This window comes from Zosterops lateralis, assembly GCF_965231275.1.
Source record: "Zosterops lateralis genome assembly, chromosome: 7".
NCBI lineage: Eukaryota > Metazoa > Chordata > Aves > Passeriformes > Zosteropidae > Zosterops > Zosterops lateralis.
In genome coordinates this window covers 36,582,976-36,608,915 of record NC_139767.1, presented here as the reverse complement: position 1 = coordinate 36,608,915, position 25,940 = coordinate 36,582,976, and the positions used below count along the sequence as shown (strand labels likewise).

General features: G+C 45.2%; 1 protein-coding gene across 7 annotated transcripts in view; it reads right to left on the bottom strand.

Annotated features, from left to right (window-relative positions):
• Nucleotides 1-1,001: 1,001 nt before the first annotated feature.
• MBD5 (methyl-CpG binding domain protein 5) overlaps nucleotides 1,002-25,940 on the bottom strand; it is a 110,898-nt gene continuing 85,959 nt past the window's right edge. For all 7 annotated transcript variants that reach the window (XM_083865661.1, XM_083865662.1, XM_083865659.1 and 4 more), the window contains 7 exons: nucleotides 22,441-24,558; nucleotides 15,153-16,175; nucleotides 13,389-13,630; nucleotides 10,178-11,380; nucleotides 5,480-5,553; nucleotides 3,927-4,002; nucleotides 1,002-1,927 (listed from right to left, as the gene is read on the bottom strand). In XM_083865661.1, coding sequence (XP_083721787.1) covers nucleotides 1,856-1,927; nucleotides 3,927-4,002; nucleotides 5,480-5,553; nucleotides 10,178-11,380; nucleotides 13,389-13,630; nucleotides 15,153-16,175; nucleotides 22,441-24,558 — 4,808 coding nt within the window. In that variant the 3' untranslated portion in view covers nucleotides 1,002-1,855. The remainder of the gene's footprint in view (nucleotides 1,928-3,926; nucleotides 4,003-5,479; nucleotides 5,554-10,177; nucleotides 11,381-13,388; nucleotides 13,631-15,152; nucleotides 16,176-22,440; nucleotides 24,559-25,940) is intronic.

Genomic DNA, 25,940 nt, shown 5'->3' with positions numbered 1-25,940 from the left:
CGTGACCCTGGGGATGCTCGGGACCATGGCGACCCTTGGGATCCCCGGGATGCTTGGGATCATCGCGACCCTGGCGATCCCCAGAATCCTTAGGATCATCGCGACCCTCGGGATCCCCAGGATCATCGTGAACCTTGGGACCCCTGGGATCCTCAGGATCCTCGTGACCCTCGGGATGCTCGGGATCCCCGGGATCCTCCGCTGCCCGGGCTGCTGATCACCGCCAGTCCTGAGCCACATGTGGGACTCGGGAAAAGGGAAATCTGAGGTATTGGTGGTCCCGCAGGCAGAGGTGGGAGGTAAAGCTCCACCCCGGCCCGGGAAAGGTGAGCTGGAGTTACCTGGGGAGGCCTCGCCGCGGCTCCTCTCACCATCGCCACCGGCCGTGTGAAAAAGAAAAATGAAATCCAATGGAAAGAATGTTGTGCTACACTTCCGTTCGTTAATTTTATAATGGCTCATAGCTTTAGACTTTTAAATCTGTAGTGTATTAATTTTTTTTTTTTCTACATATGTTTCACATTTCTCACTTAATATAACATAAATAATTTGGTTAATAGATTTAACCTGCGCATTTCAGCCACATTAATATATATAAGAATCTGTTAATGGTATAAATAATTCTTCTTAAATAAAATAAATCTGATATGTTACATAATACTGATAAAAATCACTGTCGCTAATAGTTTTGTAAGCCACCCTTAACTTATTATTATTATTATTTTTTTTCTGTTTTAATACCGCAAAGATGGATCCTGGAATGGAGCGTTGCCCTTTCCTCCTCCTGCCAAACCCGAGGTGATCAACAGCAATCGGCTCTGATCACTGCTGCAAGCAGGGCCCAAACACCGTGTTAATGACCGTGTTAGATAATTGAGGCTAATTAATCTAAGGGGTGGTTGGAGGGGCTCAACATTATGGGGGTATTGATTCTTTTAGTTCCTCAGGTGGCTCTGAAACTTCTACAGAAACAGGTTGACTCAAATAGTCCCTCTACTCTGTTTTTTTTGTTGTTTTTGTCCTTTTTAATCAAACCTACAGCGCTCTACGTTCAAAGCTAAGGAAATCAAAAGGGCAACCGAGGGGGTTGCAGCCTTTGAATGGTTAATCAGAGCTATTGATCCCACATCCCAGTCGGGAATCTGCCAGGCTGAGCTCTCCTAAAGGCCTGAACTGGAGTACAGCACTTTTCCAGGCAAGGTTCATTCCACACAGACAGAGCAATGAACACTCAGTGGCGTGAAGTGGATGTCATAATTAAGGTATTACATAATCATGCCTTCTCTCTGCTGTTAAATACAAAAACAGCATCTTTTACATTATCATATAAAAGCATTTAGGCTGTATTTTTATTTATCACTTTACACTGGTAGTCTCTTGTATGTGTACTCAATAGAAACCAAAGAATTTTGTACACTATTTTTTGTACAATAAAAGATAAAGTGTGCATTAGGTACGCTTGTACATGACAATATTGTACAATATTTACAGTTCAGATATCACCATGAAATTCTGTATTATCTATATACACAATGAAAATTTCTCAGAAACATTTGGACTATTTCTTATAATCACAATTTTTTTTTTTTTAGTATTATAGAAAAAAAAAAAATTCAGTAATCATCTGACATTGTTACTGCAAACCTTTCGAGATTTCTGATTGGCTTATCCAGCAACCTCTATCCCTCCTAAATCATCCCAAATGTGGCAGCAGAGCTCCTGGTGGTGCCCTGCCATGGCAGCGAGTGTCTCCACAGAAATACCCACAGACCCAGGTCTGCAGCAATACCTACAGATAGACTCGTGTGCACGTTCACTGTGATAAGGACTGGACCAGTAACAAAGACATTCAATGTTATCTAGAGATCTTCCTCCTCTTGAGTTTTGGAGGCTTCACTTGTCTGTCTCCCTGCGGGATTTGGTGGACCTAGAAATAAGTATATTCACAGGTTAGCACAGGACAGGGGTCAGAGGCACTGGGGGGTTGGCAGGAACCAGCTCCTCTCAATAAAGGGGAGCTTTGAGAGAGTGGCAGGAAAAGGTTGATCCCATAAACTGTGTATCCCAAACCTTGGAGAGAGGCAGCAGCTCCAATCTCACTTGGGAAAATTCAGTTTTAACAAAAGATTTGGTTGGGAAACAACTACATCATCAGGGACTGAAACCCCCCAGTCAGGGACTGATCCCCAAACTGCAGCAATGGCAAATTCAGTGACAAACTTTCACACCAGAGTGATAAAACCTTGGGAGAAGATGGTGAGTGACAGGGGAAAAGTGGAGAAATCCAGCTCAGGGCTGTCAGTAAGGAATGACGGATGTTCAGGAAACTCTTGGTGTGGAAAAGGAAAACGTTCAGTTCCCAGCTAATGCTGGATGGATTTGGGAGCCAAGATTTGGCATCACTGGGAGAGAACCAGCAGGAGAGAGGAGGAGGAGGAGGAGGAAGGCTGAGCTGCTGTGGAATTCCACCACCATCTGTTGGCAGCAGCTGCAGCTCCAGCAGAGGAACCAACCCCTCAGCAGCTCCCTGGGCTCCTTCCCAGGCACTGCCATTCCCTCCTGCCACAATTCCCTGCTGGAGCTGCTGATCCTGTTCCCCATCTCACCCTGGCTGGGGCTGAGCAGCAGGAGCTGCACAAGCTGCAAGTCACTCAAAGGAGCTGCTGAGCCCCTGGGAGTGTTTCTAGGAATGATCATCCCTGTGGGAATCAGCCCTGATCCCAAATCTCTGATTCCCAATAATTAAAGGCTCAATCAGGGCACTGCAGGTCCAGCAGTTTGGGTGACGGGAGAAGCAGCAAATCCAAACCCGACACCCAGAGCAGGCAGATTTTGATAATCCTGGATTTCTGGGTGGGAAAAGGTGGCAGCAGGATGGGCCAGCCCAAACACCCACCCCAAATTTATCCCAACAATCAGCTCCTGCTTTCCTTGTCCTCCCAAAGGAGGGAAACACAACAACGTTGTTTGAAATCAAAGCTCAAAACTCACTTGGTAAAATTGAGTTTCAACAAAAGATTTGGTTGGGTTGTTGCTTAAAAGCTACTGAAGAACTTAAATATTTCTTGTTGGGTGTGAAATCAGCTCTAAGCTTCCAGTTCTTCAAATATATAAATAAATATAAATATATTTCCTTTTTTTATACTCCAGAAGCTCCCCAAAGTGTTACTGTTATTAGCAAAATAATTATTAATATTATTATTAATTATTAGTTATTAATATTAGCAAAAAAACTTTTATCCCCTGTGTTCAAACACTTTATAATTAATAATTTGAATAATTAATGACCAAATAGAAGATGTGGGAGGCTACATGAGCTGTGGTAGATTTGTTTTTTATTTTTAGGTGGGCTGCAATGAAATTACAGCCATGTTTCAGAAATAAAAATGAAGATATTTTATAAACCAAACTTGTGATTGGAAAGTGTAACCAGTGTGGAAAAACCACTCTTGGGTGTGATATTAGAAATATTCTTTTTTTTTTTTCTTTTTTTAAACTTACCTTCCATGACAGCATCTTTCATTTCTCATGGGGGAAAACTGAATTCCAAGAGTTTTGCACTCAAAAGATGCTTTCAAATGTGGTTTCAATACTTTGCTACTCCAGCTGAGAGACAAATGAGCCTGATTTTGTCATTAGCCAGAGGAACCCCATGGAACAGGGGCAGGACTGGAGCTCATCCAGGTATTATCAGCCAAAAGTAATAAAATTTGCAATGCACCTAAAATCCTCCAGCTTTCCCCACTTTTCAGAACCATCAGGCATTTGTAAAACAATTTTTAATGCAGGGGAAATACTGAAAATTCCTCATTATTTCAGAAAATAACCCCAGAATTTGTTAAAGAGCCACCCAAGCCAAGCCTCCCTCCATTGGCCACATGCAGAAACATGGAAAAGGAGAATATTCCCAAGGAAAAGGAACTTACATTCCCAGACATTTTGTCTAGTTCACTCATGGCCTCGTGTATAGCAGCTTCTAAATGGTTATTTAACTTTCCACTTCTAGGGAGAAAAGAGGAAAGGCATCAGTAATTCTTCAGGACAAGAAAATGAAGTAAATTCTTAAGAAAACTTGAAAACAGTGAATAACAAACACAGGAATTCATTGGGAATGCTCTGACCCAGGCTGGGAGCACGAGGAGGAAGATCAGCCCTGTAACAATATTATGGAAAGTAAAGGGCTTGTGTTGGGATTACAGAATAAAAGATAAAATATCCTTCTAACTTTGAATAAACTGGATTAATTATCTCAAAATTGCCATTTTTACCCTGGAATGGCAGCACCCACAGGCTGAGGGAGAGGTGGGGTGAAGGTTTCCTTCTGCCAACCCCGAATTACCCACATTTCATTTCACTGTGACAATTCCATGGATCTGTTTGTTCCTGAAGGACTTTCCCCACTGGACATGGTGACAGATCCTGCTTTGGGGATGAGGAGATGGAAGGAGGAGGAGAATTGTGTCTGTCATGACGGAAGGTGATGGCACAGACAGGTAAGGGAGCACCAGGTCTGTCCCTCACTAAGATACCTCCTATAAAAACCCCTTTCCCTATAAAAAACCTTTTCCTTTTCATCACTGAATTCCAGACTGGTTTGGGCTGCTGGAAGGGACCTTAAAGTGCCACCCCTGCCATGGACAGGGACGCCTCCCACTGTCCCAGGCTGCTCCAGCCTGGCCTTGGACACTTCCAGGGATCCAGGGGCAGCCACAGCAAATCTGGGAATTCCAGCCCAGCTCCTGGGAAGGGAAAGCTCCAGGAAAGAACACATCAGATCCCATTTCCAACAGGAGGAATCCCAAGGAATGAACCCCTCAGCTGGGCTGAGCTGCCCCAAAAGAGCAGCAGAGCAGAGGAATGGCTGGGATTTGGTGGGAAAGCACCCCAGAAGGGCAGCAAAGCAGGGGAATGGCTGGAATTTGGAGGAGAAGCACCCCAAAAGGGCAGCAGAGCAGAGGAATTGTTGAATTTGGAGGAGAAGCACCCCAAATCCTGCAGCACCTCTCAGCAGTGAGAATAAAGGGAATTTCTCAGAATAAACCTGTGCTCAGCAGCCACAGGGAGAGGGGAGGAGGGCAGGTCTGGTTAAGAAGTGTGGTTTGGTCAGAATAATTTAGATGGAATGATGAGTGGAATGATGTTTTAGCTGGGACTCCAGACACTGCCACCAGTGGGATATTTTAGACGAGAGGCATTCAAAACTCATCAGATCCCAGAACCAACAGGAGGAATTCCAAGGAATGAACCCCTCAGCTGGGCTGAGCTGCCCCAAAAGGGCAGCAGAGCAGGGGAATGGCTGGAATTTGGAGGAGAAGCACCCCAAAGGCAGCAGAGCAGGGGATATGGTTGGAATTTGGAGAAGAAGCACCCCAAAAGGGCAGCAGAGCAGGGATATGGTTGAATTTGGAGGAGAAGCACCCCAAAAGGGCAGCAGGGCAGAGGAATTGTTGGGATTTGGAGGGGAATTTGATGGACTCACTTCCTGTTCCGTTTCCTGGCGCGGCTGAACGCCTCCAGCCCCTCCGTTAGTGTCTTCAGCTTCTCTGGCTCCACCTGGGGAAGGGATGGACACCAAACCTTGTTACCCACAGCACCAAATCCCAGCTTTTCCTGCACTGGGATCCCCCTCCAGCAGGGCAGGGAGAACACCTGGAGCTCCCCAGCCCTCCCACATTTATCCATTCCTGGAATTTCCCACCGGCAGCAAAGAGAAAAGCAAACTCAGCACATTTATGGCAACAAAATTGAGGAGAAAAATCTTTTAGAGACCTTTTCTGGTGAAGTGTCCCAGTCTGCACTCACAGGGATTTTACACCTGGAATGAACACCTGGAATTCTGATAATCCCATTTTTACACCAGTGTTTGCATCACCTCCAGCTCCTGGCTGAGGAATTCCAAGTCTCTGGCACAGCCAAATTCACTCCCATTCCAGAAGGAAATCCTTCTCAATCCAGGAATCTTCATTTTATTTGTCTTAAAATCAGTTATTTTAATGATTTTTTTTAAAAGATTTTTCTTTAGCCATCAGGGTTGAATTTGGGCACGTGCTCAGGAGAACTGGGAATTTAAATCTTGAATATTTAAAATTCAAACAATTCCAACCACTGTGTGGGCACCAGTGAGTCCCAGTGTAAACAACAAAAGCAGGAAATTAATTAAAACATGTCCATAATTTCATCATTTGCATCTCAAAACATGAAGCCACTTCACTCTTATTATTTTGATCTGGCTCAGTCATTCCTGCTGGTAAAAACAACAAAATCAGATATTTAGAATACGTTGACCTAAAGAAAATAAATGGTTCCATTTCTGTTTCTTTGCTACATCTTGACATTTTACATATAACACAAATTTATTGAGAATGTGCCTATACCCAACCTGGAAATGAAGTGGGAATGCAAATTCTATCCAAATTTATCCTTCCAAATATTAAATAATTTATATTCACCACAGATCTGAGGTGTGGACACAACAAGGTGCAGGTAATGAGTGAGCAGTTGTCGAAATCTTTCAAAATAAGGCCCCAAAATTACACATTTAGAGCAAATTTCAGTGTCTGGGAGTCACACCTGTGCTAAAGAAATTGGGAATGTGCTGATCCAGACACTCCCAGGAGTCATTAATGGAGAAATCTGCACTTGGGGAGCTGAGATTTCAACGTTCATGAAATAAATTTAATTATGCCACAAATTTTAGCGTTTTTTTCCTTAAAAGCTGCTCATTTTTGATGCAAATAGTTCCAATAATCCCTCACTGGGTTTTGGAAGAATACAAGAAACTGAGAACCTGGGGAGCTTTTCTAAGGACAAACATGAGAAAAAAGGAGTTATTTCTATCCATGATGGAAATGTGTATCTAAGGAACAAAGTATCAACAGAGAAATTGCAAAGTTCAACAGAAATAATGTTCTCAATAATTAATATCATGTTTGGGAAACAAAGGACCTCTTAAAGTAACAAAAAATCTTCATTATTTGGCATTTAACAAAAAAAACACTTGGGTTTTTTGGGGAGAAGTATCAAATTGCCAGAAAAAACAGGGTATGGAAAGCAATTCCAACAAAAATAACAATTAATAATCAATAATAATTAATAATCAATATCAACACCAGGTCAGTGAACAGCAAAATCACACACAGAGATGGGAGGAATCCTCCTTGTCTTACCTGCAGAACCAGAAAAGCCCAGTTTAACCAGCACAGTTTAACCAGTCCAGTTTAACCAGCTCATTTTAACCAGCTCAGTTTAACCAGTTCAGTTTAACCAGCACAGTTTAACCAGCTCAGTTTAACCAGCTCAGTTTAACCAGCACAGTTTAACCAGCCCAGTTTAATCAGCCCAGTTTAACCAGCTCAGTTTAACCAGCTCATTTTAACCAGCTCATTTTAACCAGCTCAGTTTAACCAGTTCAGTTTAATCAGCCCAGTTTAACCAGCTCAGTTTAACCAGCCCAGTTTAACCAGCACAGTTTAACCAGCCCAGTTTAACCAGCCCAGTTTAATCAGCCCAGTTTAACCAGCTCAGTTTAACCAGCCCAGTTTAACCAGCCAATTTTAACCAGCCCAGTTTAACCAGCCCAGTTTAATCAGTTCAGTTTAACCAGCCCAGTTTAACCAGCCCATTTAACCAGCCCAGTTTAACCAGCCCAGTTTAACCAGCCCAGTTTAATCAGCCCAGTTTAACCAGCTCAGTTTAACCAGCCCAGTTTAATCAGTTCAGTTTAACCAGCCCAGTTTAACCAGCCCATTTAACCAGCCCAGTTTAACCAGCCCAGTTTAACCAGTTCAGTTCAACCAGCCCAGTTTAACCAGTTCAGTTTAAGCAGCCCAGTTTAACCCCTGGAAATTCACATTGAGAGCACGATTTGCCCTGTTAAAATTCACCATGAAAAGCTCCCACAAAACCTTCGATTTCTTTGATTCATTTAGGTGATGAATAATAACCAAAGTAGGTAATAATTAAATTAATTGCTTAATGAGCTACAGCTCCTCTGGTTTGGGATGAGACTCAGGGCTTGCTCCTTTTCTTCCCAAAAATTCCTGCTGCACTTCCTTGGGCTCCTCTCATTTCCAGCAGACACAAACCAAGGAAAGGAAGTTCAATATTCCTCCTTGTCCTGCCTGGACCCTCCAAACAGATCTATTATTCCATTCAATACCTGAATGCCCAAAGTCTTTTAAAAATGGAAACAACAAAAAAAACCCCACAAATAATAAACAATCAAAAGACCAGAAAATGTACAAATCCCAACAGGAAATTAATACAACACAAGAGGGTCACATTTGGTCACACAAAGATTTAAAAGATGTTTTCAGGAAGCTCCAGAGAAAAAGGAATTTTCCCAAGTGCTGCAGGTCACTCCCACCACGGTGCAGAATTCTTGAAGAACGTTTGGTTTTCGGGGTTATTTCTTTGTGGTTTTCAAGGGTGTTTCTTTGTGGATTTCCAGGTGGTTTCTTCTGGTTTGGGGTGGGTTTTTCCCTGTCTATCCCACCTTCCACCCTCAACTCCTGCCCTTTGGAATGGCCAAAGTTCACTCTGTACTTCTTGATGAAGGAATTAAACACATTTCTTTCATTGTTAAATTTAAAGGATGAATTGAGGGTGATCTGATGCCAGAGGTGATCCATGATGTGGGAATTCCTCGTGGAGGACTGGTCTCCACCTTGCTGTGAGCATTCCAAGGATCTGCTTCCCTGGATTTTGTGCTTCAGTATCCAATAAAATGGATTTAACATCTCACAATTCCCACACAATGCACAGAAAGCCCAGCACAGAAAAGGAGCTTTGCACAAACCCAAATCACATTCTGCTACCCACAGATCAGGGAGGAAACATTAAAATGCTCAGGAATTCAGGTAAGAAAATTCCCCTCTTTACAGAAGTAAAAATAAACAAACCTAAAAATAAAATAAATCTAAAAAAGAAACCCTTCAATTCTATTAAATATTCACAGAGATTTGGGCACACAGTTAATCCATACAAGCACAATACAAGGGAATATCCATGGCAGGGGTGGGATGGGATGAACTTCTTGTCCCTTCTCTACTCTTGGCTGAATTTTTGGGGAAAGGAACACTTTGGTCCAACTCACTCTCCTCAGTTTTAAGCGATTTGATTTCTTTGTGTCACTGACAGACCCCAATTTCCTGAAATCTCCCCTCTCTGCTCATGCATCTTTTAAATTTGCATTGTGTAAAACGGCACTCGAAAATATTTATAGGTGGAAGATGTGAAGTGTTTTATAAGAACTACAAAGATAAAATGTTACACAAGCAGTGGAGACCAGATTTGGGAATATTTTCCATAATAAAATAACCAATAACTCCTTGATAACTCAATTTCCTGTATATTCCCCAACAAGCACAGGATTTGTTGACACAAAAAAAAAAAAAAAAAAAAAAAAAAAAAAAGGATTTTAGCATGAAAGAGCAAATTGGAACACTTTCCTTATTACTAAATGAAGATCAAAAAACCTCCTTTAGAGTTGGAAACGTGTGTGCATTTCCTGGGAGAAGTGTGTGTGTCAATCAGCAAGATTTCACCCATTAAAGATTCCTCCATCTGATTAGGCCACTTCTCCTTTTTTTTGCAGTTTCAACACTTTCAGGTATTTCTGTATCAGATGCTTTGGACACAGCCAGGGATTTGTCTGAACACACCATGTGAGTGAGAACCACTTCTTTTTGTTAACACCAAAAAATCATTTAGCAAAGACCATATCTAACCTGTCTGATGGCCCTGGCAGGAAATTCAGGGGAAATTCAGGGGGAAATTCAGGGGGAAATTCAGGGGGAAATTCAAGGGGGAAATTCAGGGGGAATTAAGGGGAATTCAGGGGGAATTAAGGGGGAAATTCAAGGGAAATTCAGGGGGAATTCAAGGGAAATTCAGGGGGAATTCAAGGGAAATTTAGGGGGAATTCAAGGTGAATTCAGGGGGAAATTCAGGGGAAAATTCAGGGGGAAATTAAGAGGAAATTCAGGGGAAATTCAGGGGGAATTCAGGGGAAATTCAAGGGAAATTCAGCTCTACATCTACATCTCCAGCTATTAAAAAAAACCCCTTTGTGCTGTTAAAAAAAGAGACAAAACAAAGACTTTTGATTTGTGTGCCAGTGAGAGGAGAGACAGAGAGAGAGAAAAAGACAGAGATGCGCATAGAGATATAAATATACCTTCCCCTCCTCAGCGTTCTGTTGGCATGAATTGTGAACTTCTTCCTCTCTGCCCAGTTTGCCAGGCCAGGAAGTCAGTCCTTTGATCTGGCCCCAGACCAAGTCGCCCACGTTAAACGTCCTGGGCCTGTAGTGGATGAGCTCGTGGGACGAGGGCGACTCGGGGTTCCGCAGCTCCTCCTCGCTGCTGATGCTTTTAGCATCCGAGGGGCTGGGCACGCACCCGTTAATGCTTTTGGCATTAAAATCTCCATTGTAATGGATGTAGTCTTTCACTAAGGAGCTCTCCAAGCTATTGGAGGAGCTGGGGGATTGCTCTTCCAGGATCAGGTCTTGTTTGGAAGAAGCGTTGAGCAACTCCCCGAAAGCCCTGTTGGGCTGCGGGCGGTTCCCGTTGATGTGTGCACATCGTTCCACAGTGTTCTCCAGCCTTTCCTTGAAACTCATCATAGTTCTTTTGTAATTGTTATACCTGAAATTCTCCTCCACCAGCGCCTTCTCGCTCTGACAGTTCCGCTGGGCCAGCAGGGCCTGGTGCTGTTCCCCCGGGGGCGGCGGCAGCAGCGCCGAGACGTTGTTGGGTCTCTCACGGCAAGGGCTGCCATGAACGTGGGCCGAACGCTCCAGGAACTCCTCGCACTTCCACCTGTTGACGTCCCCCACGGGGCTCTGCTCCCCTTCCCACTGCTTTTTGGGCGCCTTGTAATAGTCGTAGCCGCCGTCCCCCGCCGGCTCGGCGCAGCCCTTGCCGTGCTCAGAGCCCTTGGGGCCCCGGGCGGCGCGGATGGGGCGGACGCGCCCCTCGTGCTCGGCCCCGCGGCTGTGGGCGAGGCCGGACAGGTTCAGGGGGTCCCCGATGGAGGCTGTGAAGGCACTCATGGCACTCAGGGCGGGGATGGGGCTCGGCTGTGCCGAGCTGGAGCCGGCCGTGGTGATGACCACCGGCACGCCCTTGCTGGCGGCGTCCACCACCGCCTTGTAGATGGCGTCCACCGAGGCGTCGCCCGCGCTGGCGGCGTTGGGGGGCTCCTTGGCCTGCTGGCCCAAGGCTGGGTCTGGTCTCTGCTGCAGCTCGCAGGGAGCTACACCTGGAGGCTCCTGGAAGGGAGGGAGGAGAGTGGTGGAGCTCTCGGGGACAGGCGCCATTCCCATCTGGGTGATCATCCTTTTGTTGAGGGCGGCGGCGTCTTCCTGCATCCTCACCTGGGGAAAGGAGAGGAGAAGGGTGGGAGTTGCTGTTCCAACTCAGGTTGGATGTCAGCAGGTAAACTCTTGTGGTTATTCATCACAGCACGTTTCTGGTTTGTTATACACCAGGTGTGAATTTTCACACCGAACAAGGTGGAGAATTAAAAGTCTGATTAGAGGAGGACACAAAACCACTGTCTCAGACTTTTCATCAGCAGGCTCCTGTTTTCTCTCAACTCCTAAACAACTTCTCCAAGGCCAGTAATTCTGATACAGAGACACAGGATGGTTTGGTTGGGAAGGGACCTCAAAGCCCACCCAGTGCCATGGGCAGGGACACCTTCCACTGTCCCACTGTCCAAGCCCCATCCAACCTGGCCTTGGACACTCCCAGGGGTCCAGGGGCAGCCACAGCTTCTCTGGAAACCCATTCCAGGGCCTCCCCACCCTCCCACCTAAATTTTCTCTTTCAGTCTGAGCCCATCCCTCACCCCTCCCTCCTGGTCCTGTCTCTCCAGTCTCTCTCCAGCCTCCCTGAAGCCTCTCCAGACACTGGAAGTTACCACAAGGAGTTCTCTCTTCTCCAGCTGAGCTGATCTAATCCAGCCTCCTGTGGAATTACACATCCAGGTGGGGTCTGTGCATCTCCAGAGGAGGAGAGACCTCAACTCCACAACCTCTGAGCTCTGCTCTCAACTATTCCCTTTCTTTCCTTCCCAGACCCCAACATTGCCTCTGTCCTTGTGTGCTCCTTGATGAATTCCTGAATGTCATCTCTGTGCTTTTGGAATTGCCCCACATTCCTATTTTCCCCTTTGCTCTGTGCCTTTCCCATGGACTCCAGTCCCCCATATCCCAATATCTCACATCCCTGTGCTCCAAGCCAGGCCCTGCCACAGCAAACTGGCACCTCCAGATTCCACCACCTGAGCTTGTCCTGCTCCTTGTCACCTCCACAGGCAGGGAACACAATGTCAATGAGAGCACTCCAACAAAAACTGTAAAAACCACAGGGAAAATATTCCCAAAATTCCCTTTAACTACTTACTGTGACTATTTATAAAACTGGGAATGTGGCACAAAAAAAATACTGGGCTAAAGAGATCAAAATTCAAAAATTCCTTATCATCTCTCCCAAGCAGGGAAAAGTCCCTCGGGATGTTTATATGAACCCCAAATTAATGGGGTTTAAATTATTATTTAAATATTTTATTCCCAAGAGAGTAGGAACAAGGGAGGGAACAGGCAGAGAACTGAGATTTTCCAGGGAAACTTCTCCACAGCTCTTTTTTCCTTCTGGAAGGGTGAGAGCAGTGCCTGGCCCCTCTGCATTCCCCTCCTCACCCCTGCAGCAGGACTGAGGAACAACAAACCCCTTTCTGCACCCTGCGTTTGTCACCTATTTTTGCTCTGTTTACATCCAACCTGCATGAGGAATAATTGTGTTATATGGACAGCAGGGAAATCTCATTTCTGCCCATTTTTTCATTGTTTATTCACTCCAATCCCTGTTTTTTCCAGGCTGCACAATCCCCAGCACAGCTCTTCCATCCCATTTCAGTGGGAATACGAGAGGACTGCTGCACACAGTCACTTATAACAACCTAATCAAGTTTCTAATTACTGCAAAGTGCTGTCAGCATTTATTTCTCACTGCTGAATTATCAGAATGGGCTAAATAAAAATTTAGGATCATTTTGTGTGATGGAAAAGAGTTTTGTTAAAATTCTGTACTGACTGTCAGCACACAGAGGAACTTTTTTTTTTTCAATCCATACAGCATAACTATTTCCAAAGCAACTAAACCAAATTCCTAAGGAGGAAAGGGATGAAATTTCAGTAACAAATGTTCCTGATTTGCAAAATCCATCAGCTACTGAAAGAATATATTGTATACAGTATACATGTAATTATATAAATGATATTGTCTTCATCAGCAGAGAAACCCAAACTCTGGAGGATGGAATTTGACCTCCTGAGAGCTGCACACTCGCTTGAATATCGATTTAATTCTGTTTTCTACCTGGAAATTCTGGAACAGACACGCCATGGGGTTTGGGTTGTTGGCTGGGCCAGGAATTTGGGGCTGGCCTTGAAAGCCCTGCATGTTCTGGTAGCCCTGGAGAAGGTGCTGCTGCTGCTGCTGCTGCTGCTGCTGCTGCTGCTGCTGCTGATTTGCAGGAAACATCTGATTGTTGTTGAGGAGTGACTGGAGATGGCTGAGCTGATGGTTGTTCAGAGTAGTGTTCAGAGATGACATTTCCCCTGCAAGGCAAGCACAGGCAAACCCCACTCAGCAATTCCCTGAGCTCCAATTTCACTGACTGCCACGAAAACCTCTGGAAAACATCCCTGCTCCCCTCCAGCCTCCAGGGATGGGGCTCTCCTGCTCTTTATTTCTCCACTTTTGTGGGATTTTAGTGTCACCTCTCCTCACAGGGCTCCTGGAACAGCCAGGGGTGGCAGGAGGAGCTGCTGTGGAATTCCAGGACTTGGAATTTCACTTAAAACAGTGCTGGGGTGGTGAGGGGGATCAGGAGGAGAGAGAAAGAAAATGAGACAATCATTTAAACCCCAAACAAAGTGAGTTTTCCACCAGCTGTGAAGGAGAAAAGCCACGTCACACAACACTCTAAACAAGTATTTTTTTACATTTTAGAGTAAAAGTTGAATTAATGTTGTCTACTACACAAAAAATTCACTTTGCATCAATGTTTTAGCCCTAAAAAAAATAAACACACTGTCGAACCTGACTTTATGAAATGATAAAGCTTAAAATATATCCATTTTCTAGTTTTGTTTCTTTTTTTAAATTAAAAATCTCATGTTTTCCTCAAATTTTCCATTTGAGAAATCACTGTTAGATGGAAAATGCCAAGTAGGTTGAGCTCATTGTAGCCAGATCAGGGTGAGGCATTATTTAATTATTATTTAATTCCCACCAGGAGTAGATTACAAACAAAGGAGCATCTACTCTATTACATGGTTTTGGTAAAAATAACTGAAAAATCATCACCCAGGAGGGAAAAAACTTTGTATTTAAGGTGTTTTTCATCACTTGTTTTGGGATGTTGGTTGTTTGACATCTCCAGCACAGTTACTCCCACTAACTCTGTGCTGCCGCAGGCACTCCCAGCTGACCCAGGGATGCTCCTGAGCAATGAAATAAATCCAACTGCTCACACAATTTCCAGGTGGTTCAGTAAGTCTAGGTGGCAGAATTAATACCTTCCAAGATCAATATTAAACATTAAGGAATGAAAGCAGAGCGTGATTTAAATTTCTTACAGGAACAATTAATGTTTTCTCAATGAACGCAAAGAAAAAAACCCAACAACACAAAGGAAAAAAAATTAAGAAAGATAAACCCAGAATCTGCAATTCTCCCTCTCCAATAAAATAAAACCTGGGGGTTTTATTTATAAAACTGCAAATGTGATGCAAAAAAAAACCAACTGGGCTAAAGAGACCAAAATTTCTACAAGAGAGGGAAGAGGCAGCAGAGAACTGAGATTTTCCAGGAAAACTTCTCCACAGGTCTTTTTTCCTCCCGGAAGGGTGAGAACACTGCCATTCTCCTCCTCACCCCTGCAGCAGCACTGAGGAACAACAAATCCCTCTCTGCACTCTGTTTTGTCACTTATTTTCGCTCTGTTGACACCCAACCTGCAATAGGAACAACTGTTATGCAGACAACAGGGAAATCTCATTTTTACCCATTTTTTCATTATTTATTCACTCACTAAACCCGTGGCTTTTATCCCTCCCATGAATAAGCCACCCTTACCGAGCAGTCCCGTCCCCAGGAGCGGGTTGAGGAGCTGTGGCACCACAGAGCTGCTGTTGTTGTTGTTGTTGATCTTGGGGGGCCCCGGGGCGCTGGCGGAGATGTTGAGCAGAGTCTCTGCCATGGACACCACGGCTGCTCCCCCGCCCAGCGCCGACACCGACAGCGCGGCCACGGCCGAGGACGTGGTGGTGGTGGTGGTGGCCGTGGCCTGCGAGGACGTGGTGGCGATGGCCACCTCGGGGTGTCCCCCCGAGCTCAGCACTCCCCCCACCAGCTGCGGGTTGAGCGCCATGAGCGCCGAGGCCCCCGAGGCGGAGGGGAGCAGCAGCGGGTTGGGAGCAGTGGGGTCAGCAAAGCCGGGGATGGGGTTGGACAGGAGGGTCTCCACTCTGCTGCTGTCAGGCAGGGGATCAGGAGGTGGCAGCTGAGTGACCGAGGGAGTGGGAACGCTGTGCTGCTGTTGTTGTTGTTGCTGCTGTTGCTGCTGCAGCAGGTCGGAGATGGAGAGGTTGAAGGATGGCACGGGGAGCATGGCAGCAGCCTGAGCCTGGTTCTGGAGCAGGGCCGCCAGCAGCTGGAAGTGCACGGGCTGCAGAACCTGCCCGTCCACGTCGCCGGAGAGGAACGCTAGAGCAGCATTGACGTTGGGGTTCAGGAAACCCAAAGGGTTGAGGTTCACCTCGGACTTGCCTTCTCCCGCCGAAGGCTGGAGGATGTTTAGGAGATTCTGGTTGAGGAGATGTTGCTGATTCACCGGCAGAGAGAGGGGCAGGGAGTTGAGGAGGTTTTGATTCAGAGGATGCGGCAGATTGTTGTTGGAGGAGCTGTTCTGGGGGAAGTGGAGCGAGTGTTCGTGGCCAGTGAAGGGGAACTCGCCCCCCATGGGCAGCTGGCCCTGCTGCAGAGGGGTCCCAGCTGCAGTGGTGACAATGACACCGTCCTGGAGCACACTCGTGGTCTTGGTGATGGCAGCTTGGCTGGTGCCGGCGATGGCTATCGATGACGACGGGCCCAAGCCCCCTGCAATGGGAAATACAGCAATATTAACAGGAGTATTAACAGAAATATCAATAATATCAACAAGGCTGCTGATGCCTTGAGTTTTAACTTTTCATGTATTTCAGATTTTGCGCTGCCACAGTTCTGAGCTCACATTCGGTGTCACTCAGCTCTCTGCACAGAGAAGGGAGACAAAACAAATCTAAGGAACTCAGGCGTGTGTGAGCTCAGTAAACAACAGTCCTTAATAATCAGAATGAAAAAAAGATGAAGGAAAAAAGCCATAAAAGGCCAGGGCAAACCCAGTTCCTGCAGACACCGAACTCTGCCAAAGGTTCTTCTGCCACTTGTTGAGAAAAGGGAACTCTTTGCAATGCAGTGAAAAGAAGAAACATCCAGAATGCAGAAAAAGCAGGTTGGTTCTCTTAGAGGGTCAAAGAAATGTTTTGGCAGCAAACAGCAAATAAATTTAAAAAATTATTACTGATGTTATTTATGAGCATTTTTAATTCTACTTTCTTTTCAAAGCAGGTTCATTTTTCCTGTGTGGATTTTAGCTGTGTTCCTTTTTTTAAAGCATTGCTTGATGGGTGTTCTTAAGCAAAGACAATAAAATAAATAGGTATTATGGAATCAGCTTGTGTTCGAGAGGATTCACTTCAAATAAAGAAATCAGAGTGGAAGATATTCATAGTTAATATCTCAGAATTGTTCTTCCTAACCACAGATGCATTTTCCAAAAGGATTGCACTTAGAGTGTATTAATTAGAGAAGAATATTTCAAGTGCTATTTTACAACTCTTTTCCCTGTGAGAAATTCTCCATTACCCATCCCAGTATTTAAATAATCTCAAAAACACAGCGCTGGAATTTGTGGAAAAAAAACAGTCCCTAAAACAGGTGTATGAAGCAGTGAGAAAAGTGAAAATGCAGAACTAGTTCATTGTCCATTAACACCTGAAACATTTTTAGAACTGAATAAATGGTGTAAATTCTATGGTATAAATTTCACTTTCTCAGTTCTTGCTTTTCAGAGAATCCCAGACTGGTTTGGGTGGGAAGGGACCTTAAAGCTCATCCAGTGCCACCCCCTGCCATGGACAGGGACATCCCCACTGTCCCAGGCTGCTCCAAGCCCTGTCCAGCCTGGCCTGGGACACTTCCAGGGGCAGCCACAGCTTCTCCAGGAATTCCAGCCCAGGCAGGAATTCCCAATTCCCAATATCCCATCCATCCCTGCCCTCTGCCAGTGGGGAACCATTCCCTGTCCCTCCAGCCCTTGTAAATAATCTCTCCCTGCACATCCCTTAAAACCACAGCCAGCTTTGCTTAGATTGGACATTTTCTTGGCTGCTTTTCTAATTTTGAACTTTTGAAGTTTTGAAAATCCTTGTTGGAATCTCCCTATTTTTTTCCTTGGTCATTCAAGGAACTCCTCTCCATCCTCTCCTGGTGAAATGCTGCAGCTCAGGCAGGAGGAATCTGCAGGATCCTCTCCAAAAAGCCCCGTGTGAGTGCAGAGAGCTGACCCTGAGATCAGGAGGGTGTGAAAGCTCCCAAGATCACTCAGATATTTTAATTACTACCAAACTCAAAGGGGTTGTGACACCTCAGCCACCCTGGAGTCACCCAGCCACGCCTGAGGTCCTGCAGAGCTGCTGCCACACCAGGGTGAAACTGGAATTAATTATAAATTACAGATAAAACCTCTGAGTTTGCATCAGTGGGGAGATTGTTCAATTAGTGATTTCCCAGTGAAATTGCTGATGGAAAACACAACCTCAGAGTGCTTAAAAATCCCAGACAATGAGTTCTTGCTGTAGCTCCCTATTCCATCCCTTACCTGCACACCTGGAAGCAGGAGTTAAGACATTTTGGCAATTATATTCCCCCTTTTCTTTCCGGAATGGAAAACATTTAAGATCTTTACCTGATATCTCCTTTATTACACTGCTCCCAATTCCAAAGAAACCATAATTCAGCAGTTGAGCACAAACTGCTGTCACCTGTTCTCCTTATCGACATCCACAGCCCAGAAATCACCAAAAACGGGCCAATAAATGAAATATCCCCATCAGAACCAGCTAAAAAGGCCTGAATTGCCCTTGTGTGCAGCACTCCATGGCCATGGAATGTGCTCTGCTGGGAAATATTCACCTGCCAGCCCACAACTCGTGGGTGATCACAGGAGTTCTTCATTTACCACAAAGCTCCAGTCTTGGCCCCCTAAAATTTTGGCAAAAGGCCCAGAACTATTTATAGGACAACAGAAGTCCATAAAATCTAAAAATTAAAGAAAAGAAAAAAAAAAAAAAAGCTTTTTAAAATCTATTCAAATTAGGCTTATTTAAATTTAGTTTTTAGAATTTAATACCCGATCAAAAATTCAGTCTTGGCTCTTTGTCCCCACCCATCTCCTGTGTGATTTCTGCATTTTCCCAGCACTGCTGGGTTGGGAAATGACTTGCAGGGAAGTTGTTGTGATGTGCTCAGCTGTCAGCAGAAAGCAGAGCAGCGTTTGAGTAGAAAACTGTCAAGACAACAGCACAGGAGAGCAGGAAATTCAGGGTTTTCTCACTTGCTCCCGGCTCTCCCCACTGATGCATTGCAAATGAAGGGAAACACTCAACTGCCAATTTGGGAAGCTAAAAATTCAATTTAAAAAGCATTATTTCCTTCAATAATCCCCACTCCTCCCTCTTAGCAAGGGCTGGAGCTGCCCACTGGTTCCATTTTCGGATGGTAAGAGCTAAATATGTGTGGGGAATCCCATAGAATTAATTCAGTTTTTTTTCTCTGTAATATTATCTTTAATAAGACTCATCTTTCTACATTAATTTGTTATTATTTTTTACAACCTCCCTGACTTTTATCAAGATAAAAATCCTAGAAAGTTGCATGGCAGGTAAGGGTTTGGTTTACTGGAAGACTCTCAATTGTTGGCAAATTCAAATTTGAAGAGGTAAAACAACACCAGAAAACCCCAAGCTGTGTTTAAGCAATTTGGACAAATCTTCCAAAGAATTCTCCTTACTCTTCCCTCAAAAAAAAAGAGAGAAATAGAGAAAAAAAATACTTTCTCCAAAGAAAAATATTCCAAAATAATAATATATATAAATAATAATATATAAAATAAGAAGAAGGGAAAACAAGTTCTTATTTAGAAATAAGAATGGGAAAAAGAAGCTGGAAATTTGGAAATTTAAGGAACAGTGATTCCTTATCATCTCTCCCAAGTAGGGAAAAATCCCTCAGGATGTTTCTATGAACCCCAAATCAATGAGGTTTAAATTATTATTTAAATTTGCTTTATAATTAGAAGAAGAGGTTCTTGCCATCCTGTCTAGGGGTGATTCCAGTTTAATAAGAGAATTTTTTTTTCTCAGACACAACAAGTCCCAAAAAGTTGTCAGATCCTCTTCTTTGGGGGGTTTTGTTTCCCAACGCCAAGTTCCACTCCCAATTTTCTTGGCTGTATTAAAAATAATTCCTCTCCTCACCCTCAGTGACTGGTGTTTTGCTCTTCCCTGTTTAAGTCTATTTTACTGCTTTTATTCTGTGCATTTCACCAGGAAAAATTCCCATTCCAGGGAAGGAATTACAGCCTTTTTTTTTTTCTTTTTTTTTTTTTTTTTTTTTTTTGCCAAATCTGCCATTTTTTTGTCACGTAACTTCCAGACCCAAAGTTTCTCCTACTTTTTAATGTTAATATTTGATGGTTTTGATATTTTATTGTTAAGATTTTAATGTTAATATCACTGACCATCTTTATTTGCTCTGGTTATTGAGGTTCCCTTTATTTCCTTTATCAGCTGTACAAGAACTTTTATTCCCAAATATTTTCCACTCATTTCCATCCATCCCATTATTTATGGATGTTGAATGTTCAACACTCAAACACACATTTTCTACCCCGTGAACCACATTTTAACAGCAAGGAAAAAGCAAATAAATAAAAACCTACAATCAGATCCATCACCCCGTGATGCAGCTCCAGCCTACAAAAAACCCAAATTCCACCACAAACACACACCCTGAAAATTACCTGGGAACTAAAGATATTATCTGTGGAAGAAAAAAACAAGAGCTGGAATAACAAAACTTGGTCCATGTGGTTAAATTATAATTAAAAGCTTAGGCAATAACCAGCTAATTGTGGGGATTCACAGGATTTTTTTTTTTTTTTTCTCTCAGGAGCTATTTCTGAGGAGTAGCTGTTCTGAACTGCTGGCACAGACACAGAAAACAGATTTAGCAATTAAAATCCCTCAAAACAAAGGGAAAAAAAACAAGCCACGAACTGAAATATGAACACGAGAGGTTCCTTTAGACATTTTCCTCAGCTGAACTGCTCTTGAAAATTCAGTGTACAGGGGATTTCACCAGCTCAATCCTCAACACTAACAAAGGAGAAATCCCAATATTCCTCTTCCCAGTTTTGTTGGATGCAGGCTGGCAACTCACTTTTATTTTTAAAAAATTATTATTAACCCCAAGCACTCAACATTTCACATGAGTTTCATGGAAGGAACATTCCCATTCTCCTGGAAATCCAACAGAATTCCTCTTTCTGGATTTTCACAGCCTTCTAGTGCTGCTCAGGCAAGAGGCTCAGTGGAGGTTTATGCAGAATTTTAGGGAATAACACAAAGGTAACAAAACCTGAGACTTCACCTTCAAGAAGAAAACCTTCTCCAGGCTTTAGCAATGGATATTCAAGAAATAATTCAGTGCAGGCTGTTTATCCTGCAAACACCAAACTAAAGGGACATTCGGCAGCAGAGAATGGGACATTTCCCAACTTTCCAGGGAATTACCTTTTATCTTTTAGAGAAGGACAAAAAGTGTCACTTGAGGCTTTGGAATTTGATGTCCCCACCCCCAGAGAGTGGGAATGGCAGGAGTTCCTATTCCTGTTCCTGGTTGTTGATGCTGGGACCTTTTTTCAGGGCTTTGACTCATTTGTTTCATTGCATTTGTATTTTTTTTTGGGGGGGGAAATTCAGCTTGGAGCTGAGTGGAATTTAACACAGGAGCACCAGGGGTGTGGTGGAAACCCCAGGGAAAGTGGGAACCAAGGGGTTCCTGCCCCAGGGATTGTGTCCTGGGCTCAGTGGGGCAGGGAAGTGAATTCCCAAGGCAAACCCAGAGTTTTGTTCTGTGCAAAGAGAGGGAAAAGCCTCGGGAGCTGCATCAGGAAATGCCCCCAGTGTCAGCATGACAAGGGAAATGCCCCCAGTGTCAGCACGACAAGGCAAAAGAGCCAGGCAAGGACTGAGAGCTGCTCGTTGTGAACACTCCAGGCAAGAAAAAACTTTTTTATACCAGGGATGGGGAGAAACCTGTAAAAGTCACCAGGAACCATGAGCAGAGTGATAGGAGAACATTATTTGACTATAATTCAGCTTTTCTATAATTCTATTCCATTTCAGAGGAGGGAGATGAGGAATGCAGAGCAGGTTCTTGTTTGGGTTAATGAGAGGCCACTTGAACACTTTGGTGAGATCTGGGTTTTCATTCCACTTCAGGAATTTACACCACTACCATCTTCTAATACTTTGTTCCATCAGTAATAGTCAATTAAATTCACATTTTTTGAGCTGATTCCTTTCTCTCTTTACACCCCCCAGAGATGATAACAGCAGCAAACCCATTTCCTCTCCAAATCTTCCCTGATGAACAAACCAGGAGATCTCTCCCTACACTCCTCCAATTGTTTATTCAACCATTTAATCACCACCTTAGTAAAGTTAACACAATAAAAATGAACACAGGCTTGGCATTGCCTCCTGCTGGCCCTGAAAAAGGATTATTTTGTATATTTTGGTACTTCCAGGATCTGCTCCAACCTCTGACACCACCTCTTTGATTCCAGCAGGAAAGAACTCATGGATCACCTGGAGGAAAGAACTCATGGATCACCTGGAGGAAAGAACTCATGGATCACCTGGACATGCACAACCTTTTGGGCTTGGAGCAGGGGCAGGCTGCAAAAAACCCTCCAATTTATTTGGAGAAGTGACAAAAGAGGTGTGGGAATATCCAGAAAAGAATGAATTTTATTCATGGAGAGTGTGTGGAAGTCAGCAGAGTTGTCACAGGAAGCAGGATGGTTTTGTCCAGGAAAAGAGAAATATGTTTTAGCTTACCACTGTTTTTTTTGGTTTTTTTTTTCCTTTCTGTTTTATTTTTGAGTAGGTGGATAAACACAAGGAACACTTAAAACCAACCATCAGGGATTTCCAAGGATGGAAACCTGGAAGAATCCCCTGGGGATGTCACCTACCTGCTTCAGGGCTGCTTTGATTGCAGCTGCCCCCGATGCTGTTGGGGATGACGGGCGCGGAGGGTGCCTGGAGCCTGGCCTGAGCTGCGTTGGGATGTAAAGAATTCCCCAAAGCCATCCCAGCCTGGGCGAGCATCCCACAGCTCCCACCGGCCTGCATCTGGTTCAGGAGCCCCGCCAGGTGGTTGGGGGGAGCCGGGCCGGTGCCGAAGGCAGGGTTGGGGTTGGGACAGGGCAATCCCTCTCCTCGCAGGGGCAGCCCCGGGGCCAGTGGGGCCACTGCGGGCTCAGCCAGGTGCAGCTGCGGCCCGGGGCAGGGCAGGGCACCGCTGGAGCTCCCGCAGCCCGAGGAACTATTGCTGCTGCCGTGGGAGCTCTGACAGCTCATGGACTGCAGGAGCTGCGACATGGAGCTGATGGGGAAAGAGCTTTGACTTGGCTTTCTGATCAAATCGGAGCCAGCTTTGGGAACGCCAGAGCTGCTGTCCAGCTGAGACTGCCTCAGCAAGCTCAGCACCGTGGTGGTGGGCTGCTTCCTTTTCCTTAGAGGATCCTTTTGCTGAGACATCAGTTTATCTCTCAGTGCCGCCCGGCCGCTCTGTCCCTCCGTGGTGGGGAGGAGCACGTTGGCAGCAGGAGGGAACATGGGATTTAAAGTGCTGTGTCCTTCGGTGCTGCCGCCGCTGGCAACAGGTCCAGAATTGCTACTGCTGTTATTGTTGTTACCAGCGAGTTTATTTTGATTTGCTAGCTGTGCTTTGGCTGCTGCTGAGAGTAAACTGCTCGCCGGAAAAGAGGCAGCGTTGTGCTGGTTCAAGATCTGATTTAAAGGCATTCCCAGCAAACCGGGCTGACTCTTCAAGGAACCGCTTCCAGCCGACGCAGCGGGGAAAACTGCATTGTTTGGAGGGTTTAATACATTACTCATTCCAGCAATTAACGGGTTGGGGATGTCCTTGTACTGATTAAGTCCGTCGTGCTTGGTGGAAGGGCTGGATGGCATGGATGGCCTCGGTGAGCCTATGGTTGACCTCGGGGACCTGGGAGGGACTTTGATCCCTCCGCAGGACGGCTGCGGTGGCCCTACGGGAGGCAGCAGGAAGTTGCCGTGATCGGACGAGGTGGAAGAAGAACGGGATCTTTGGGGAGAAGCCTCGATCCTGGCCATGCCCGGCGCCATCATGTGAACCGGGGACGTCACCGGCGACGGCGACAGGGAGGTGGAAGCCGAGTGCTGAACCCTTTGGACGTGGGAGCCATGGTTCATGTGGGCTGGTTTGACGGTGGGCAGGGGCAGGTTGCTGGGCAGGGGCACCACGGCGGGGGGCATGCTTACATTCATCACGGGTACCTGAGAGTGGACGCTCGAGTGGAAGGTGGTGGGGTTCATGATCACGGGGTTCTGGTTCGCCGGTTTGCTGGGAATGGGGTCCAGGATGCCAAGCGGATCCTTCTCGGATGTTAATGGCTTTTTCTGAAGAGCGCAAGGAGGTGGAGGAGGTGGGGGAGGGCCTTGAGGGGGTTTATGGTGGAACATTGCTCGTGGTATTTCCATACCGGCCGAAAAGTTACACAGGGGTTTTTTCATGACCGGGCTCTTGGTGGTCAGGGTGGGGGAAAGAGGTATATTAGTCCTCGCAGCCATCGCGCAGGATGACTGGATGGGAGAGCCGTGCAGCATGACCGACGGCGGGGACAGAGGCGTCCTGCTCATATGGATGGGACTGGAGTTGGGCGCCCCGTGGAAACTGGGATTGTTCCTGGTGAAGACGTCGGGGCTGCCCAGCGGGTCAGTCCTGGGGGAGATGGAGCCGTCCCCGTAAATCTGTGACCCCGAGGAGGCCGGGCTGGGCATCCCCCCGTGGCTGCCGCGGTACGGAGACTTCTGCCCCAGTTCATTGCTCCCCAACCTCTGCCTGGGATAGGCAGGATGGAGCTCTGTTTGCTGGCTTCCAGCCATTTCTTGCACATAAAGCCTACCCATGGCATTAGATGCCCCCATCATCAACTTGAAAGGAGTCTTACATTCCGGCATCACAGAATTTGTAATTCCTTCATGTGATTTATTCCTCATCGACCTTGGAGTTGCTGCTCGAGTGGGAACTACTGGCGTTGCACCTGGGATGGGAAACACACAACAGTTACTGCTTGGAAATCCCACCTTTCAGGGCAAAGCTGCTGAGGGGGGGAAATCATTCCCAAAAGCTCAGGGAGCCTTTGGCTAAACTTTTGCTTCAGCAGAAAGAAAACCCTCAATCACCGAGCGGCTGCTGGAACCCTGCCCGTTCCCAACTACACAGCTGTAATTCCATATCCCATTGAATTATGGACCATTTAAAACCTTTTTCCTTCCCTTCTGCTTTTTCCAGCCACCCCCTCCAGCCTCCTGCATCTCCAGCATCCTCCCTCTGGCAGGAGGAGCAGGATGGCTGTGGCAGGGAAAAGGAGCCTCTGGCACCATCTATTGAGGACAGGAGGAACAAAGCCCATCCAGGATCGAGAATTATTTCCCACAGAAAAAGGTCCTGTCCCAAATGCTGTCCCTGCTGAGGGATGCTGAATCCTCTCTGTTTGTTTTCAGGAGAAAAGCCTTGGGGATATTTGCACAAATGGAAGAATTCCCTGTAAATCCCACTTTTGAGGCTACACCTTCCAACAAACACAAGACCACTTTCCGTCTTTATTTAAAAAGGTTTGTTTTTTTTTCCAATGTTTTACTTCCAGACGAGAAGCACAAGCAGCTCCATGTCTGGGGGACTTTCTGCCAGTTTTGCTGCTCTGGGAATTTGCAATTCAGCTCGGAGTGTTTGGCATGCAGCCTCTGGATGTGCAAAACTCAACTGGAATTGGGAGTTAAAAATTCTGTGCTCAAATGAACACAGAGGTGCCTTGAAATTCTTCTGCTCATCTTTCCTTCAGAATGTTCAGATGGCACTGACAGTCCTGCCTTCATCCTATTTGCTCCAAAGTGAGAGAAACAAACATTTCCCCTGTCCCAAAATGCAACCAAAGTTTCATTTAGGGCATAAAACTAAAGGCTGAACTGCAAAAATAAAATAATTATGAGAGGCCTCACCTTGAATGCTGGAAATGAGAAAATGGTCACATATAAATGAGCAAAAATTTTGCTTACAAGGGGATTTATTGGGGAATTTTCTTCTTTGCTTATGTACAAAATTCTGACTGAGAGAGGAAGTAAGAGCACATAAATATATAAATTACCCCCTTCATTTTGCTGATTTTCTGAAAACTGGGATGTAATTTAAGTACTACTCATTGAAAAAATTAAGCAAGGAAGTGCACAGAAACTTGGGAAATTGCACTGTTGGTTAAAAACAAAATTACACTGAAAAATTTTTCAAGAAAGGTTTTAAATCCTAAATTTCAATGTGAAAATGCAGGGGCAGATCAGTATTATGAACAGCATGGGGATCTTAGCATTGGCACTTATCTAAAATTTATTATTTCTTGTTTTTCTCATAATTTTTTCCACTTTGAAG